Source organism: Anomalospiza imberbis, chromosome 6 (assembly GCF_031753505.1).
Source record: "Anomalospiza imberbis isolate Cuckoo-Finch-1a 21T00152 chromosome 6, ASM3175350v1, whole genome shotgun sequence".
Classification (NCBI taxonomy): Eukaryota; Metazoa; Chordata; class Aves; order Passeriformes; family Viduidae; genus Anomalospiza; species Anomalospiza imberbis.
This window is the reverse complement of record NC_089686.1, coordinates 29,666,751-29,685,384: the sequence shown is the minus strand read 5'-3', so window position 1 is coordinate 29,685,384 and position 18,634 is coordinate 29,666,751. Positions and strand designations below refer to the sequence as shown.

Genomic DNA, 18,634 nt, shown 5'->3' with positions numbered 1-18,634 from the left:
CATTCATAAAGATTTGTAAAATTCAAGTAATGCATACTTTTAAGGAATCACTGCTTTCAACAGCATTTGCCCCAACAGATTTCTTGTCTTTCATCAAGAATTTTAGAGCTTCCCAATAAGTATTTGATAGTTTTTTCTCAAAAATTATAACTCAAGCTATACTCTCTTCTACCTAATTTTTTTTTGATCGGGACTCTGAAGCTGTAGAACAAAGACTAGACCAAAACCTGTGCTCCTCTATGGAACAGTCTAGCAAGTATCCTTGGGCAAGAACTCTAAAAACAGGTTTTTATTCAAAGCACCACAGCTGTCTGCCAGAAGTGATGAATCTCATTGATGAGAGTGCAGAATCAATTGTAAAAACAATTTAGCCAATAAAATAATTCATCCTTATTTTCACTCTTAATACTTACTTATACTGTTTTAGCATCATATAATTTCTTAGCAGATTTTATGTATTCATCCTCATTTACTAGATAGGCTATTATAAAGCTCTTCAGTTCTTTAAGAAAATTGTAAATTTCTGAAAGGTAAATCATAAATGCAGCATCCAAGTATAACACAAATGTCAGTGATTTCTTGAAAATAAGTCAGAAGTGGTCACTGATAGAAGTATTTCTATATGATTCTGTAGCCACTGATGAAAGATTATTAGTCCCCGCTAACTCTAATTATTTGTGCTTTGTGCAAACTCTAAAGTTAAAGGTTATGAGTGTTATGGTACCATACAGGTACACCATGAGTAGTCTTTCACACAGAATGATTCTCATTTGTTAAATTTGGAAATGTATTTTCTCCTGGCCTTAATTTCCATGTAGTTCTTCATATTCTAAATGACAGCTGAAGGCAAGCAGAAATAGCGAGTAATTGATTTAACAACCTAAGACAAGTACGGGGAAGTAGAAAAGTTTGTCTTAGTGCTTGATGTGACCTGAGAGAGCTTCTTTAGACTGTTTTTTTCTAACCAGTACCTCAGCACCTTGGGCCAACAAAATGGCCTTTAAGCCTGAATGAGCATGACTTTTTTTTTTTTTTCTCAGTGCAAAGCTCCAGTATTTCATCTTTTCAAACTGTTTTACAGTACTCAGAGCAGAATTATATTGACAAGGTTAGAATTCATCTCCTAGAGGAGAATACTGTGTTCCTGTTAAGTGCTAATATAACATTTATGTGTAGCTACCTTAATAACAGCCCTGGCCAGCCTAATGAAAGTACTGAAAGCAAACAGTACTCCATGAGATTTTATTATGACTGAAGTGATTGCAATTTGAGACAAATTGTCCCCATTTCTGTTACCATATCAAAACCAGAAATGCTAAAGCAATTGCTACATGTTTGGCATAGAATTGCACTCCACTATCATTAATATAGAAGGAAGTACATTTTTCATGTAAGCAGCTCACAGGGGTCAAGAATCAAAGACATTCTGTGCAAAATTCTTGTCAATAATTTTGTGAGTGAATTTTGAAATAAAGTGCTTGTAATGTGTCATTATTTCTTCCACTCAAAGTTGAGAGCAAGTGGTTGAAAATTGAGCTTGTGAACTGAAGGTACTGCGAGTTATATGGCCTTATCGACTTCAACAAAATGACAGGTTTGCCTTGTTATTATATTTTCCTTTCAGAGGTCAGGCAATGGACAATATTAACAGTATATACTGGAATGTAAGCAAAAAGCAAACTGGCATATAAAAAAAGTTATATTCTGTGTACAGAAGATGGTATAAGTCACTAATATTAAAAATTGTTAATATACTGTCTCCTCATAAAAATTGCAGGAAAAGTAAGGAAAAAACTAATCCACTGGTCTAAAAAATTTCAGCTGCTGAGCTATTTGAAAGCTATTTAAAACCATCAGAAGAAAAGGAACTTAGTTACTCAGATGTAGCTGACCAAGTTAGCTAATTAGACATTCTGGTTGATGTGAAAACAATTTAAATATATGTTCTCAGTGAGCTCTGCTATTTAAAAAATCACATTCTATCTTCTGAGAGGGTTTGGACAGGGTAATTGAGCTGTTTAGAACTATCTGAACTATATTTTTACTGTATCTGAACTGAATATTTTCATACTCCAACTTTTAAAACAAAACTTATGTAATTTACTGATTGACTTCTTTACTTTTGGTAGTTCCTACCATTTTTTTATTCTTCAAAAACCTTTGGTACAAACAAAAATCACCATATGCAAAAAGACTTCTCTTGGCTGCAGAATGAGTGAAAAATAAATTATGATCAGCTTTTTTTTTTAGTGGTACAGGCATAGTAATGGTTTGAGATTGCAAAAATTAGGACATACTGTCAGATAAATTCATAATTGCTCAAGATGACTTTTCAATAAGGAAAGTTGAGGGAAAAAGCAGTTTCCATGAAACAACTGTACTTTTTTAATATTTTAACTGAATGTGAGCAACATGTATTTTTACAACTCTGTAATATGGACAATATTTTGTTTATCTTTTAGGGTGAAGATTCAGAGATGTATCATGGTGAAACTGCAGTATGTGGGTTGCTTGCTGTGGTTGTAATATCTCACCTACCCAGAGATGCTGCCATTGAATGGCATGTTGTTGCAGTAGTTGATGATCCACTCCAAAGAAAACATTTTGCAATGAAGATGTTGTCAGAGGGCTTCCAAATTGAGTGTGAATCTGTGGAGTCTACTTCTGCATCTTGTGCATCAATCTCGATACGCCTGAGCTTGGTTTCATCATTTACTTCTCACCTTGATTTAGATGGACCTCTTCATGACTTAGTTGCTATGTTTAAACAAGCTGTCGAGAAACTTTCAGAAGACTGCAGTGCCAGTCCTTTGTCCTTCAGAGCTTTCTTCAAGGAGCATGTCTTTGATGCTGAAACACTACAAAAAGGTAAGACTTAACCATGACAGGAACCAGGCGTAATACTAAACATAAGGTAGTTCTTGTTTACTTCTACATCAGATTTCATTGGAAAAGAAAAAATTTTAGAGGAGTGCTTTAAGGATAGGTGGCCAAGAAGGCCAATGGCATCCTGGCCTGTATCAGCATTAGTGTGGCCAACAGGAAGAGGGCAGTGATTGTCTACCTATACTCCCCACTGGTGAGGCCACATCTCAAGTCCTGTGTTCAGTTTTGGGGCCCTCACTGCAAATGAGATATTGAAGTGCTGGAGCATGTCACTGAAGTGCTGGAGAAGGACAACAGAGCTGGTGAAGGGTCTAGAGAGTAAGTTATATAAGGGCAGGCTGAGGGAACTGGGGGGTTTTAGCCTGGAGAAAAAGAGGCTCAGAAGAGACCCTGCCAGTCTCTACAACTGCCTGAAAGGAGCTGGTAGCCAGGTGGGGGTTGAACTCTTGCACCAACTAACAAGTGACAAAACAAGAGGAAAGAGACTCAAGATGCACTAAGGGAGGCTGAGTTTTGAATATTAGGAATATATTTTTCACCAGAAGGATTATCAAGCATTGGAACAGGCTGCCCAGGGAAGTGGTGGAGTTACCACCCCAGCGGTATTTGAAAGATGTGTAGTAGACTTGATGCTTAGGGACATGGCTTAGTGGTAGACCTGGCAGTGTTAGATTTATAGCTGGACTCAATGATCTTGGAAGCCTTTTCCAACTCAAATAATTCTACAGTTCTACAATTAAAATAGATTTTTTTCTTTTTCTGGCTACCAGATATGTTCCTCATATTGAAAGGCTCTGTTCTTGGACTTCCTGAAATCTAAACAGGATAAAGTCCTGGATTACTTTAGTTCTAGTGTCACATCTGATTTTGAATAAGAGGTTGGATTATATGATTTTGCTATAATCTGAGTTATACTGTGATTCCATGAAAGAGAAATCCATCCACCTTAGATCAGTGTAGAGAGAATGAATATTTTGCTTCAAAGTGTTTGAACAGCTGTGCATTTGGTAGCCTCTTTTTGTCACAGAGTAGAACCATGTTCAAATAACCGATTTCTGTCTTGTAGTGGGAACTCTTTTGAGAATAAATAATGAAATATTAGTGTTTTAAAATAAGGACATGGTGTTGTATCCTCTGGAATAGAGGGTGTCTGGTTTTGAACATGGGCTGATTTCTAACTAACTTATTTAAATAGAACTTGCTATCCAAACAAATTTGATGGCTTTTCTTCCAATGTTTATTTTTTTTAGAATCTCGTTCCCTTACCAAGTAAAGAGAACACAGAGCAATAAATGTAATATTAAAACTGCAATTTATATCTTATGTTGTAGATCTGCATTTTGGACTATGCTCTATTTGGGACAACTAACATTTTGCAAGAGCAGAAAAGATTATTTTATCTGTCAAACCTACAAAACTGGTAGACCATACTTGTATTGAAATCAGTAAGAACTTTGTTATCAATTTGAGAAGAAACAAAATCAGATCCTTAGTCTATATTTATCTCAAACATGCATGCACTTTAAAAATCCTTGCAGACCACAACTGATCCATATTAATTAGCTGACATAAATGTTAGCCCTCAAATATTCTACTGTCCTATTTTTTTTTTCTTAACCTGCAGCACTTTTTGAAGAAAATTCAACTTGACATTGTTTAATAGATTTAAAGTACAGGAATTGAAAGCTATAAAAATGTGGCATAGAATAAGCATATTTAATCCAGGAAGCAAGGAATGAACATATAGTCTGACAGAATGTTGTTGTTTTTACTACATCTTGTTTAAGAGCTAAAAGGAAACCTGATAAAACATGTTTCTGGCATGGGATTAACATTACTGTTTCGCCTGCTTTCTTTCTGATATTTCTCAGACCATAGAATAATTACTTCCAAACAAATTTCATTTGCTTTATAAAATATATTTTTCAATATAATGTATTAATTGTGAGCATAAAAATTTGATTCAGTTCCATTCATTTTATACTACAAATAGCATAGACATTGAAAGATTTGTATGATTGTCATATATTCATTCTTGTTGTGTTCAGATCTCTGCACTGTCAAAATAATTCCTGTCATTATACCAATTTTATCATTATCCCCACTGGTAAGAAATAAATGCTTGCAAATCTGTAGAATATATAGAATACATTAAATTTACAAGGAACACTAATTCACTGATGAAGAATTTAAAAATAAAATTTTTCTTCTTAGGAAAAATTTCTAGAAAGTTTATGCAATGGAAGAAAAAGTGTGATATATATTCAAAAATAATTCCTCAGATTAAAGTGGTTGTTGCTGAAGTGTGTCTTGCTGATAATTTCTATCTGATAGAAGACTATATATATATACACTCACATATACACTTTTTCTGGCTTAAAATCAGAAGTCCAATTATTAATATATTGTTAAGACACAGAAGATATTCAAGTGTACTGGTAATATGTGTTCTTGGAGCTTTGTAAGACATGCAGTCTCCAGTGCACCATCATCAGCTTTCAAAACGATGCAGCATATTAGTGAACAATGTCCTTGACTGTCTTTTGCACTAGTAGTATAATTCTACTTCTCATAATTTAAAATATACTAACACAAATATATTAACTGTCAGTTAAAAAAGTGTTGTGTGAGGTGTCCAATTTGTTCCCATTAATTTCAGTATCCCATTGACGGTGTCCATAAGCAAGATGGCATAAGTCTGTGTTATTCTCTGTTATTATTGGCAGTCTTTAATTTTGACAGGCAAGGCTACTGCAACTCTTTGTATCCTTTCGTGTGTTTCCCAGTTTTAATATACCAGAGATAATATCAGGTATTTCTTTTGAATACCAAGATATTTTAACCTTTCTCTATGATCAGATCAAGGTATTAGAGATTGTTAAGTTCTGATAACAATAGCTCCTTCCATTTTCCAATCCAGCTTTTTCAGTTTATTCCTGTTCCTTAAATAGCTCCTTCCAGTTTATTCCTGTTTTCCTCTTGAGCCTGTCCTGTTTTAGAATGCACATATCTGAATAGGGCAGATCCCAAGAGGGAACAGTAGTGGTTTCCACAGTAGTAGTGGCTATGTCTTGTCAGCACTGAACATGGCCAAAACTTGCTCAGACCTTTTTCTGTAGACTTGTCCTAAGATATTTTGAGTAGTTGGATGTCTCAGTGGTGATTTCTACTACCTCCAAAGGTTACTTTCAGTTGCAGAGTAGGTCTAGGTGAGTGACAAAATTTACTTATGCTACTGACTTTCAAACAGAGAATACCATGTTACTGGGACAGGATAAAGCAGAAAAGTACTGATCTTCATTTGTAAATCTGCAGACCTAATATGCAGACTTTTAAAAAATTTTGTTTCCTTGATGTGGCTGCCAGAAAGCAAATTATATTAAGAGACCAGTTTTTCAATTGCCATTTATTAATTCAGCTCAGATAGTAGAGGTTGCTAACCATATGTATGAGGATCCTTTAGTGACACGTTTGATCTCGGACTTGTTTTAGACTTTATTAATCCCACAAGTAGATCTCCCCTTTTGGGTCTTCGTCTGCCAGCAGGTACATTTTCTGCTGAAGAAAAATATTATTAATAATGTAGCAGGGAATAATAGGCACTTTTTTCAAATATCTTTAACGTGAAACACATAAGACATGTATCTGTAATAGAAAAGGTAGAAATTATGATGTTCAGAAATCAAGATGGTTAAGGAGATAGTTGTTTCAGTTTAGTGGATTTCAGGAGGACTTCCATCATGTCATAAGATTAGTAAATCATCTTCAATAACTCTTGTAAGATCTTGAATTGAAATGCATTGTCTCCTCTAGCATAAGCACAGCAAAGAAATAAAGGTAGCATTTTTCTGACTAGAACTTAAAATCTTTGGAGTGAAAGGAGCAAGTACTGCCACAGGCCTTCTCAAATGAGCCTCTGATTAGATAATACAGGGGGTTTTGGTATAAAGAAGTTGTCATTTATTTAAAATTGTCCAAATAAATATTAGAAATGTGTTGTTACCTGACACAGTAAGATGAGAACCAGGAATATATCTACTCGGCAAATTGTAACAGGTTATTGGAAATTATTACAGCCGGTGTTACGGATGTCAAAAGAAGCTAAAGGTTTGTAATGCAAATTGGAGACAGATAGCTTTCTGTCATCCTAAAACCAGATGTGAAGTTTTATTGAACAAAGTGTAGTACTGATGGTGAACTTCTCAGAGGCAATCCCTCATAACATGCAAGAGCATTATGGGCGCCGTGCTGAGACCGCAGAACGTATTAGAAGTAGGAGGATTAGATTAAGCTGACATATATACTTAGTAAGATGCTGTTAAGCCTTTAGAAGTCTTTAACATAAATTTGACTATTTCTTTCTTATTCTCATTCAAATGTGCATTAATATAAACGTGTCAGGATGATTTGCTATACCATGCAGTTGACTAGATTATACTTCCATATAGGAATGATGAATGTTTATGATTATGATTTAACAAGAATTGTTCACAAGATATTGTATGCAAAATATTTTTGAATATTTATTTGGGAATAGAGAATGTCCTGCATTCACCAGACACTATATTACACAATGCCTTTTTAATACAAAAGAAAAAATGAACTGGGGATATAAAAAGGCAAAAGAAAACAGGAATAGGCTGTCTGGTAGGAACATTAAAATTACTATATAATTAGTGTTTAAAGTGGCTCTGCTCTGTAAATGTGTAAGTCTAAAAGGCCCTTAATACTTATGAGTTTATCAAGTTTCAACAACACTATGTATTTTTTTTTAAGTCTAATATGGGCTGAGTATAATTCAGCTCAAATGTAAAAAAATCTTACTTGTAATGGGACTTTCTCTTCCATTGCTCAAATGTAAAAAAATCTTACTTGTAATGGGACTTTCTCTTCCATTGCAAGAGAAGCCCTGGTGGTTAGGCACTCATTTAGAGTCCTTGCAATGACAGAGTAACACCCTGAGGCATGTACAGCATGTACAGCTTTGAAACTAAAGATTTTCCATCTGGTAAGAGTTACTCTATTTGATAAAACTTGGCATTATCAACTCATTTTCCAGGTGTTTTCCAAAACACAGAGTTTCCAGTACAGAAAGAATGCATTATGTAGTGTAAATCTGAGAGAGGAGGAGGAAGATCAGTTGAAGATATCAAGATACATTTTTACAATAATGAATGTCTGTGTTCATTGAAGTTTAATTTTTTTTTAGCAACTTACTTTAAATTTGCACTAGAAATTTATTGAAACTTAACTTTCTTGATGGATACGCCATTATACAATGGGAAAAAAATCCCCATAGGAACAACTGGAATCTTAACCTTCATACGTTTGTATGTAGGTGTATGCATTCTCATGTGAGTAATTGCTATTTATTCAGCAGTTGTGGAGAACTACTCACGTTAGTAGAAGCTAAACAGTCATTAAGAACTTTTTACTGAGTAACAGTGAAGCAGGTAAATAAATACTTTTAAAATCAAATTACAGTCACTAGCTCAAGCTTTGCAGGCACTAACTAAAATGAAGTATAAGTATTTGTTGTGACTAACATATAATTTGGCTGAACAAAAATATTTTTAAATATCATGATGCCATCTGAAATGGACAGTAAAACTTAAGCTTGGTTTTCTACTGAATTCTATTAATTTATTCTCAATGGAAAATATGAGAAGAATTGTGAACCTGGAAGAGGAAAATTTCAATTTTAATTTTTTGGGTTTCCTGTTAAGAAAATATAATCACCAGGTATAATAGTTCAAGCAGAAAAGGAAAAAGTTATATTAGTGATTTAGTACTTTGGAAAATTATTCAGCTTATAATATACAGATACAATTAGAAAATAGCGATTAGTGAGTATGTTTGAAATGACATTTTAAAAGGATAAAAGTAACTAAAATTAGTCTTGAGCCACGGAGGTGGCAATCTTGCTATTGCTACCCAAACTATCCAGTCAAGAGAACTGATTTATTAAATGGCTGTTAAAATGCTGAAATGTTAATTTTTTTCTATTTTTTAAGGTTGTGCTGGTATTGTAGATGCTGCAAGTCAATATGCAGTATGCATATTTTTAGCAAAATATCTCATATGAAACTATGGGAAAGGGTGTTTTTTTCTGCTATCCAGGACATGGGGAATTGTTTTAATAGTAATGTTGTCTCTCAACTGAATTTGGATAGAGAAGTGATTTATGCCTGTGAGGCAGATTAAAGTAGATTAGATCCTGCTTTATGCTCTCTGTCCTTTAGGATGGGAAATTTATTTTTTAAGTGCACAGATACTAAATAGAGAAAAATTCAGCCCCTCTGTGCCAAGGCCAGGGACCAGAGCCAGAACTCACTCTTATTCAGAGTAGACTACTTGTGACTTCTAAAGGTTGGTGATTGCACAGTTGTACATAAAAAAGCTTGACTAAAGCTTTAACTGGAAGTGAATTCTTTAACTCTTTGACTCAAGATTGATTTAGAATATACACCTCATATCCTTGATACAGAACACCAGAAATATATTGGTAAGGTAATTTTAAAGGTATGGTGTACAACTTCATGTGTCTTTCAGAATTTCTAGCACTAACATCTAAGATACATTTATAGGTTACTCTATCCATTTATGTTTTCACATTATATTGAAGTGCTCATGACTAATTTGACTGGTGTTCAGTACCTTTTCTAAAATAATTCATTCACTAAATGAATTCTTTGTATAGACTTTAATTTTCCTGTTGAAGATTTACATCTTTTCTATAGGTGACCTGTAGGGCAGAATGGACCTGTCAGAAAACAGACCTTTTGTTGAAAAAGTCATAGGTTATAAGGAAGAATTTTCAAAGTGATCTAACATTTTGAAAACAGATTTGCTTACCTCACATATGGAGTTTGGAAGGTGCTAGACACCAGTGATCCAGGCAGTGGATTTGCTGCTTAATGGTAGTTAATATGTTAATAAATATTGAAATTTGTTGAATTTGTTAAGAAGCAGGGTATACAATCAAAATCTTAAAAGAATAGATGTAAAGAAACTTAGGGAATGAGAAGGCAGTCAATTCTGTAATGAGTCAGAAGGAGTAATTTTATAATTAGCTCTACAAGGAATCATAAAAAATTAATACCCTTCTAGAAAAATGTTATCTTCTAGACAGGTCTCAATGTACATGGTCGGTCCATCATGCATAAATGTCTGCAAAACTGTATAAAAGTGCATAAAATGCATGAAGTACAAATGCCTTACTACAACAACAAAATTTGTTTTGAGAAACTTGGTTTACTGCTTTGTTGACAGAGAAGAGCTATAAAAGCATGACATCAGCCAGGCCAAATTTATATTGTCTGGTGTTTAATATGTGAGATATATATGACCTGTCTAGCTATCCAGAAACCATTTGTAATGAGCTTACTTTTTAGGGGACACATCACAGATTACAGTTTACAATTACATAGGAAGTTTTTCTCTGAGACTGTTTCAACATGCAACATTTTGGTACCAATTCTATGATTCTAAATCTATAAACATTTAAAGAACTTTGATTTCTAAAGAACTTTTCATTATTTGTATAGATTCATCTCTATAACCCTTTTGATTTACAAGTGAAGGGAAAAAAAACTATAATGGTCTTTGAATGAGTGAAATTACATCTGACATAGGAAGTTCACTGAGCTTAAAACAAATGTAGGCTCAAAATGAACTGGGCATAATATCACAGCTGCATCCCTTGTTATAATTTAATCTAGATATTTATTTAGGACCATTTCTTGAAACAGAATACTGCAGTAGATGGACCTTTAGCATGACTAGTTTGTCTTTTGTATTTCTTCTTCAGTACCAAAATGCTTGCCATTTGTTCTTTGTCTAGCAAACCTAAAAATAGTTCTATAAAAGAAAATACTGAATTTTGCAAAGAAGAGCTGTGTACAGAGTTACATTTCCAACCAGTTGACTGGCTGACCATTGTGAGTCATTCTGTCACATAATCTCTGCGCTGAGAAGTATCAGTTCTGCTCAGAGCAATAATTTGTATAACTCTTGGATAGAAAATGGGAAGGTGAGGTGTCTGAACTAGCACTGACTGATAGCCAAAATCATCCATAACTCTTATTTGAAAGTCTTCTACTTCCTCTCCAGTGTCTCCTCTAGTGCTTCCTCCTCCAATATCTCAAAACTAATTTATTTCTGTAAGATCTTGCCTTTTGTCACCTGTAGACACCACTGATGGTGCCTGTCAGGTTTTGTCAGGTACCTTGACTGTCATAAGACAGGCTGGGCTTTCTTTGTTGGGACTTTTCCTTTAGATAAGCAGGTGCTGAAAATATAACTTTTAAGGGTTCTAATAAGTATAGCAGTCAAATGGGTCGTGCCTTAAAGTACTTTTATAAAGTGTCCCAGTGGTCAGCCGTGTTGAATTCCTCTGTTCTGCAAGCAGTAGGATGTGGTATCTTCTCTTTGTTGTTCAGATCTATCTGTTGAATATATCTGGCATCAAATAGGGCTGTCAGGAGTCTGTCAGCAACACATCTGAGCAGTCTCTGAGGTTATCCAAAAAGTTTGGCCATTTGCTTGTAGACAGACATGATTTTTTTGTTATCTAATGGTACAGAATAATTGTATTTAAAATTGTGAAGCTAAAAAGAAATTGACATAATATTCTGATTCAAACCCCAAATTCAGGCAGCAGCTTAACAGTATGAGAAGATGGTGCTGCAGGCAGAGTTTGATTTAGTAGCCTGGATATTATCATTTGTCCATCTGGGTAGTGGAAGCCAAAGAAGCTACTTTCCTGAAGTCCAGAGACAGCATGGAACACAAGGATTATTTATTGATCAGAGTGAAAAGTGATGAGATGCCTTTGTACTCCATTGTCCAGTTGTTTCCCCTGCCCTTGGCCCTTCTCCAGAGTCTGACATGTTTCTTTTCAACATAGAGAGGAGGCCTGAAGGCAGAGTAAGGAATCAAGGCCTGTTTGTACTCCACAGAGGTGGTTAGAGCAAAACGGTCTCCTGTGTTTACTGCCTCTAGTGCATACTCAAAGTTGGACTGTGCAGCCAAACCTAACCTCCTTAATACTCAGCTTACTGGTTTCATTCTTATTACTCAATAGCATACATTCTCTTGGGTTTTTTTATGCAAACTAAAAGAAAGATACATATGGCTTCTATGGCTTCTTGCTCGTATTTTGTTTCTTGCTTTGTTTTTTTTTTTTTTTTTTTTTCTTTCCCAAGGCTGCTAAAATGTGGATCTGGATTTTTTTTTTTTTTCTTAATTAGATTGCAGTCTTCTAAATTCTGGAAAAAATTGTGACTGGAAAATGGTCTGAAGGATACTGCTTCATAATTATTGTCTAATTTTTAAAAGAGTCACAAATCAGCTTTATGATTAAAATATTTTCAGCTTGTGTTTGTAAAGGACGGTTTCTTTTTTTTTTTTAAATTCTCTGAAAATTATACTCTGAGGTAGAAGCAAATGTATAAAAACTATGCTTAGAATCCATACAAGTACTGTAATTTTGTTCAACCACTTTACTGCCCACACATTGGCCTTGGGGTTTCATTTGAATTCTTGGGTATAATGATTCCATTTCACCATTAAAAAGTGGAGAGGAAGGTTGTTTTCTTCTTTTTTGCCATCTGCATTGTAATTTATAATCCAAGAACACAGCTGTAACTAACAATCAAAAGAAAGTATTTTGCCATTGTGACACTTCATGCAATTAGACTTTGCATAATATATGCAGTTGTGCTCCCAATAGCATATTTCTTGTTAAATTTCTGATAAATTCAGGTTCAAAATAGCATAAAGTTGTTATGTATTAGTGAGTAATTTCAATCCTTATTAAAACAAGCAATGAAAAATACACTTTTTTTTAACTTGCTTTGGAAGTTGCTCAGCCTTTACCAGCAATGCATCATATCAGCTGGGTTAAAATCCAATTAGTAGCTCTAATTCATTGACACTGAAAGCACATTTATAATACAGTCCCTTTAGTCATGTCTCTTCTACTTGCACTGTTAAGTTTGAAATGTCAACATTGGAAAAAGGTGATTTTTTCCATTGTAGCAAACTAGAATATTTCTTCTATTTCTACATTATTTCTGAATGGCAAGAGTGTAGCCAGTAGATTGAGAGATGTCAGCTGGCATACTTGAAATACTAAGATAGGATAATCACAGAAGGAGATTACCAAACTGGAGAAAGTCCAAAGAAGAGCCACCAAAGTAAAAGTTCATGTGAGTGACACATGGAACAGAGGGAAAATGACTGAAGGAGCTGCCTTGGTTCCACCTAGGGAAGAAGGTTCCGCCTATGGAGGAAGCAAATTGCAGTCTTCCTTTACCTTAACAGGCATTGCAGAGATGGAAAGGATTTTTTCAGAGATGAACTACACCAGGATAAAGAGCAACAGTTATGAGTTGCAGCAGGAGATATTCCAATTAGACAAAAGGATTGAATTTTTCTCCAAGAGTGAAACCCACAGGCTGTGACAGTTCCACCTTGGAGGTCTTGAAAACCTGACAGCACAAGGCCCTTAGAAAAGTGGTCAAATGTCTAAAATTACTCTTGCTCTCATTATCAGGGAGATCGGCTATATGGTTTTCAGAGAACCTTACCCCCCCAAAGTTAGTCTGTGATTCCCAAAATTATTCTATAACTATATATTATTATTAAATTACAATGAATTGGCCCAAAATAGTGTCATTTAACTGCAGATTCAGAAAGAAAAAAAATATGTTTCTTTCTGTCTGTCATTAGTACCCCACACTCTTACAAAAAGTTTTACAAAAAAATTTAAACTAAAAAACCCCTAGAGAACTTCAAAACTTTGTTCAAAACTTTTTCTTATTAGGACATAAAGAATTTAGGAACTTTGGAAATCAAAGTTTATTCTCTTCACCTAATAGTAATATTGCTGGAAGAAACCAAAAATCTATCTTGAAGCTGCTGTCCTGGCTTGTTTTAATCACTGTGCCAGGAATGTAAGCATTATATAGTATATATATAAAATTCCACATAATTGGGTGAAATTAGATGCAAGAAAAATAAGACTATCTCACCTCTTTTAAATATATCACAGCTATATCACATCCATTTACTGATGCTATGGATGTAAATTTTTTTTGAGATGTACAAACAAGTTCCTGTTTGTGGCACAAAAGAATTGACTTTGTAACTGCACACAGGATAGCAGGGTTTTATTTTCATGAAGTTCCTGGCTTAAGTTACAGATGCTCAGCACCCCTTAAAATGAGCTTCTCTTTAGATGCTGTACAACAGTGAGAACAGTTAGGTACAGCCTTGAAGAAGAATAGTTTGTTGATGTGCATGTCTTGCTCCAGAAAGGAGCCTGAGATCAAATCTGTTTTGAGATCGCTCTTCTAATGGCCATAACTTCATCATTTTAAAATAGTCCAGAGATCTTGTCATTTTGAAGCTTTTATGAAAAGAACAAATAGAAGCCAGCCTAAGGCATTTTCTACAGTTATATACATGAAGATAAATGTATTCTAATTTATCTGATTACTCTTTTATTTTTCCTGTGCATTAACTACATAGAATGTGCTTTGAATTCTTTTGCTTTATATCATGTATCATAACTTATCTGCTGTGATTTAATCAAGTATTTAGGTTACTCAAAATATAATAGTAACAGAAATAATAAGGATTTCTATATTTAGATGAGGCTTTTAAAAATTTTGTTTTCTTATTATTTTCTTTTCTTGTGATTGTTTTGATCTGTGAAAGCACCTAAATTTCTGATCCTTTAAAAATTTGGAAACAGACACCTCAGCTGTTTAACAGTGCTTTCATTAAAAACATTGCTTATTTTTGGCTTAACTTGTTTCAGAATACTTTATGCAGGAGTTTTGCAAACTTGTAAAGCGTGTTAAAATTTCATTTTGATAGAAACTATGCTGCATAATACTTCATGACCACTGAAATTAATACTTATTCTGTAATAAGTTTAGCATAGGATGCATCTCAGAAAATGTCTTTGGCAAGTATGGATTGAAAGGAGCACTTTGGTGTTACGCAGGAGTTAAGCATATTGCTTAAAATATTATTTTGCATTTTTTCATGGGTTTTACATTTCACTTTTTGTGAATATACTGCAGAGAGGCTGAAAAGCTTTTCAGGAGTTCTCATCACTTAAAGCATACTCATTCACAGTCAGTTATGATAACTAGACTATCAGTTCCAAGGTGCATTCATGTCATACTATAAAAATCTGCTCTAAGAGATGGTATATTTTTAGCTCTGAGCTGGCTAGGAACCTCAGTTGATTATTTTAATCATTTTAAGACACATTTCAAAAATATCCAGTCATGCCTCCCATGCTATCATTTAGGAGAAAAAGCAAAACAGTGCACTTTTTGCAAGACACTAAGACTTACATATGACTGCCCAAACATAGGAAGATTGGTTCCATATTCTGGTACACAAAAGAAACCTTTCCAAGAGCTGATGAAAAAGCAGACACAGCAGCCAGAAGAAGCCATAGAATTAAAGGTAAGACCTTGGCCCATTTACACCACAATAATTCTAGTGAGAGACTGCAGTTTCTAGTTCATCCAAAGGATGGTCTCTGCTCTGATGTGTAATTTGTCAAGACAGATAAAACAAGCTCGAGCTTGTTTTCAGCAAATACTAAGAATCTGAGCTATGGAAATCAAGTCAAATGTCATTAGCTACTGTTCTTTGGGGTTTGAGGTGGAATGAAATCTGAACCTATTGAAATTAACAGAAATTATTTTATTAACATCACTGGGAAAAACCTCAAGCACAGTTGATCCAGTTCAAAGGCACCATTTAATGCTTTATTTTCAATAGGGATGATAGAAAATCTGAGACTTCATCTTGAAGTACTCCACTTGCTTGATCTTTTATGCTCTTCCATTTTGGTCTCCTGGCTTTGTCCTTTCTTTTAACTTCCATTCGTCACTTATTATGGACCACATAAATCATGTCTCAGCCTTGAGTCAGGAAATACAAGAGTGAAATTTGAAGCAGGTGCGGTGAGCCTAAAATCAAGAGGAATCAGTCTATATTTTCTTGATCCAGAAAAAGGAGGTGCGACTGACTCAAACTGGAGTTTAGCAAGCAGGATTATAAAGCCAAAGATTCTATTTTAAAAACTTATTATTCTGTGCTGAAAATACAGTTGGTAGCCAGAAGTAGTAAGCAAAAACATGTGTACAGAAATTCACAGCTTGGATTCTACTGGGTGTTATTTATTAAATCAGGAGCCACTAATATGTTTCTTTGCCCCTGCTGCGGAAGGAAAATAGTGGCATGGAAACAAAAGAAACTTGATAGACCACACACAGTCCACACAGTGCATGGACAAAGCAACACATCACCCTGTTGGTTGTTGCCAACATTTGAAAAGGGAACAGGTTGTGTATTAACAAAAGGAATAGAGAGATTGCAAAACAAAAAAAATTCTCTTTAGGTTCCTGATACTGTGAAGTGCTGATGTGTCCCCTGAGAAGTGCTGAGTGCTGTTTAGAACCATTGGAATCTGCATGGAGATAGCTGGCCTACATTTAAGGTAGAGGTAGAGTCAGTGGTCAGAGCAGTACAGCTTTGATTCAGAAGAGAAGTTCAGCTTTGTGTTGGTATCAGGATTCCTAAGCAAATTGGAACTTTCTTCTTAAGCATTATTCAAGTCAGTGATTGTAATGGACCAGAGCTTGCATGATAAAGTTAAAAATTTGGGTTTGATTTGTTAAGACATTACAAAAATAATGTCACCTTTCATTATACAGCACAGTTAATTCAATTTTAATTTGTAACAATGGGCTTTTTTTCAGTTAAAGAGAATGTCTCAGTGCCATATGAAGTGCGCGCTGTCATTGACTGAGTAGGCTTAGCTTGTTGTCCCCTCTGTCACTGACCTTGAGCAGTTTGTCCATGACTTCAATACATGTTTGTGCAAGATCAAGAGATTTCATGGAAGACTTGTGGCCTCCTAACTAAGTTATGTTTAAACACCAAGAACATTTCAGAAATTCAAATAATCTTTAATTTGTTCATGTTTTATGGATGGTGTTCCGTCTTTCTTTTTATAAAAGCAGTCATACACTGGGCTTGGTGTATGTTTATTCAGGGCTTTGTCCTGCACACAAGACCCTTCTTTCATGTTGATTCCATGATATAATAACATACATTTTAAAATTCAGCAAAATAGGAGAAAAAAGAGGAAAGACGTGCAATACTTTTTCCTGGGTTCTTGGTGATGCATCAACTTTTAGTTTGAAAACAGAACATGAAGTAACCGCTGTACATTCACTTCATGGTGCACAAATTTGACCCATACCAGTGATAACTTAGCCTTTTTCTTTATATAAAATCAACTGAGAAATAAGTACGGTTCATATACTAAACCACATGTTATCAATTAAGAACAGCAAGATTGTACAATTAGAAATACTTATGCTTTATGTACTTCAAAACACTCAATGTGGTTAGTAATGTAAACCTGAATGATTTCTCTAAGACATGAAACAGCCATGAATTATTATGACATACTTTAGAGAAAGCCTTTCAAAATAAAAAAGGAAATATAACACTTAAGAAAGTATTTGGGAGCTGTAAGAAATACCATGTTATCCTTTATTAGATTATACTGGCATCAACAGGGAAAAAGCTTTAAAATAACAGGCAAACTACAACAGTTAATGTACAGCATTATGAATTCTTTATGTATGTGTGCATGCACTATGTAAATTGACTAATTTGAAATAGTATTTATTTTTAAGATATATAAATTAATGTTTTATAGAAAATTGCACTAGCAAATATGGCACCAGTTCAATACATATGCACATACCTAATCCACTCATATAAATGTTTATTTGCTTTTCTGAACTGAAGCTCACATTTTAAATTATCTTGCTAAAGGTGGTCCCATAAAAAGACTGGGAAACAATAAAAATCCTTTAACAAATTTTATCAGGCCTGAAGAACAAAGTATTAAATAATCCGAGGACTGTAATAACTACATTAAATCAGAAATGAAGATCAGAAAATAAAATCAAATGTAAAATTCTTTCATTGTCCACACAAACAAAATTTGTATATAGAACTATATCTATAATTTATATAAAATTTATACAGAAACATATTCTGCATAATTAGTCTTTTGAGTAATTGATTATTATCAAAATTATCAGCTTCTGTGTCACAGTAATGTACATAAAATATTCTCCTCTTCTTGTTTAGTAACATAGTGGGGAAAGGGGATTTCTGTGCTGCTTATGTCTGTATGATACATTTTTTTTAATTTAGTGAATGCTGACACACAATTGCCTGGCTTGATGCAGAGATAGAGTATGCATCTAGGAAGATAGATAAGAGTAGATGCTTGGGAGAAACTTGATTTAGACTGTAACATTTTCTTCCTTTTAAAAACCTAAGATAACCTACAGCAAATTCTTCACTGTCAATAATCCATTTTTTTTTAATACAAAACTTTAAATTTACTTTTAAGTTCTTTATGACATGACAGTAAAATAACATTTACAGACCTAAAATGTACAACTTTAAGATATGGCTATTACTAAAGTTTAAATATTATATAAAGCACTTTACTTGTAATTACTTAGAGAAATTTCATTTTTAATAACTCTACTGGAAAATATATGTGAAGCCACATTTTGGTATTTTAAAAGATGCCAAAACTATTGTATAATATTTCATGTTGTTATCATTATATGAGTCAGTTTGATTTATCCCAGCTTGGAATATTAGACAAGACATGAAAGGG

The 18,634-nt window shown here is 34.2% G+C and overlaps 1 protein-coding gene across 4 annotated transcripts in view; it reads left to right on the top strand.

Annotated features, from left to right (window-relative positions):
* Positions 1-18,634, top strand: part of DPH6 (diphthamine biosynthesis 6) — a 201,321-nt gene that overhangs the window by 157,171 nt on the left and 25,516 nt on the right. For all 4 annotated transcript variants that reach the window (XR_010999964.1, XM_068193022.1, XM_068193023.1 and 1 more), the window contains one exon: positions 2,463-2,868. Coding sequence is in view for 3 of the 4 variants with exons in the window: in XM_068193022.1 (XP_068049123.1) it covers positions 2,463-2,868 (406 nt within the window). In the remaining variant the exon portion in view is untranslated. The remainder of the gene's footprint in view (positions 1-2,462; positions 2,869-18,634) is intronic.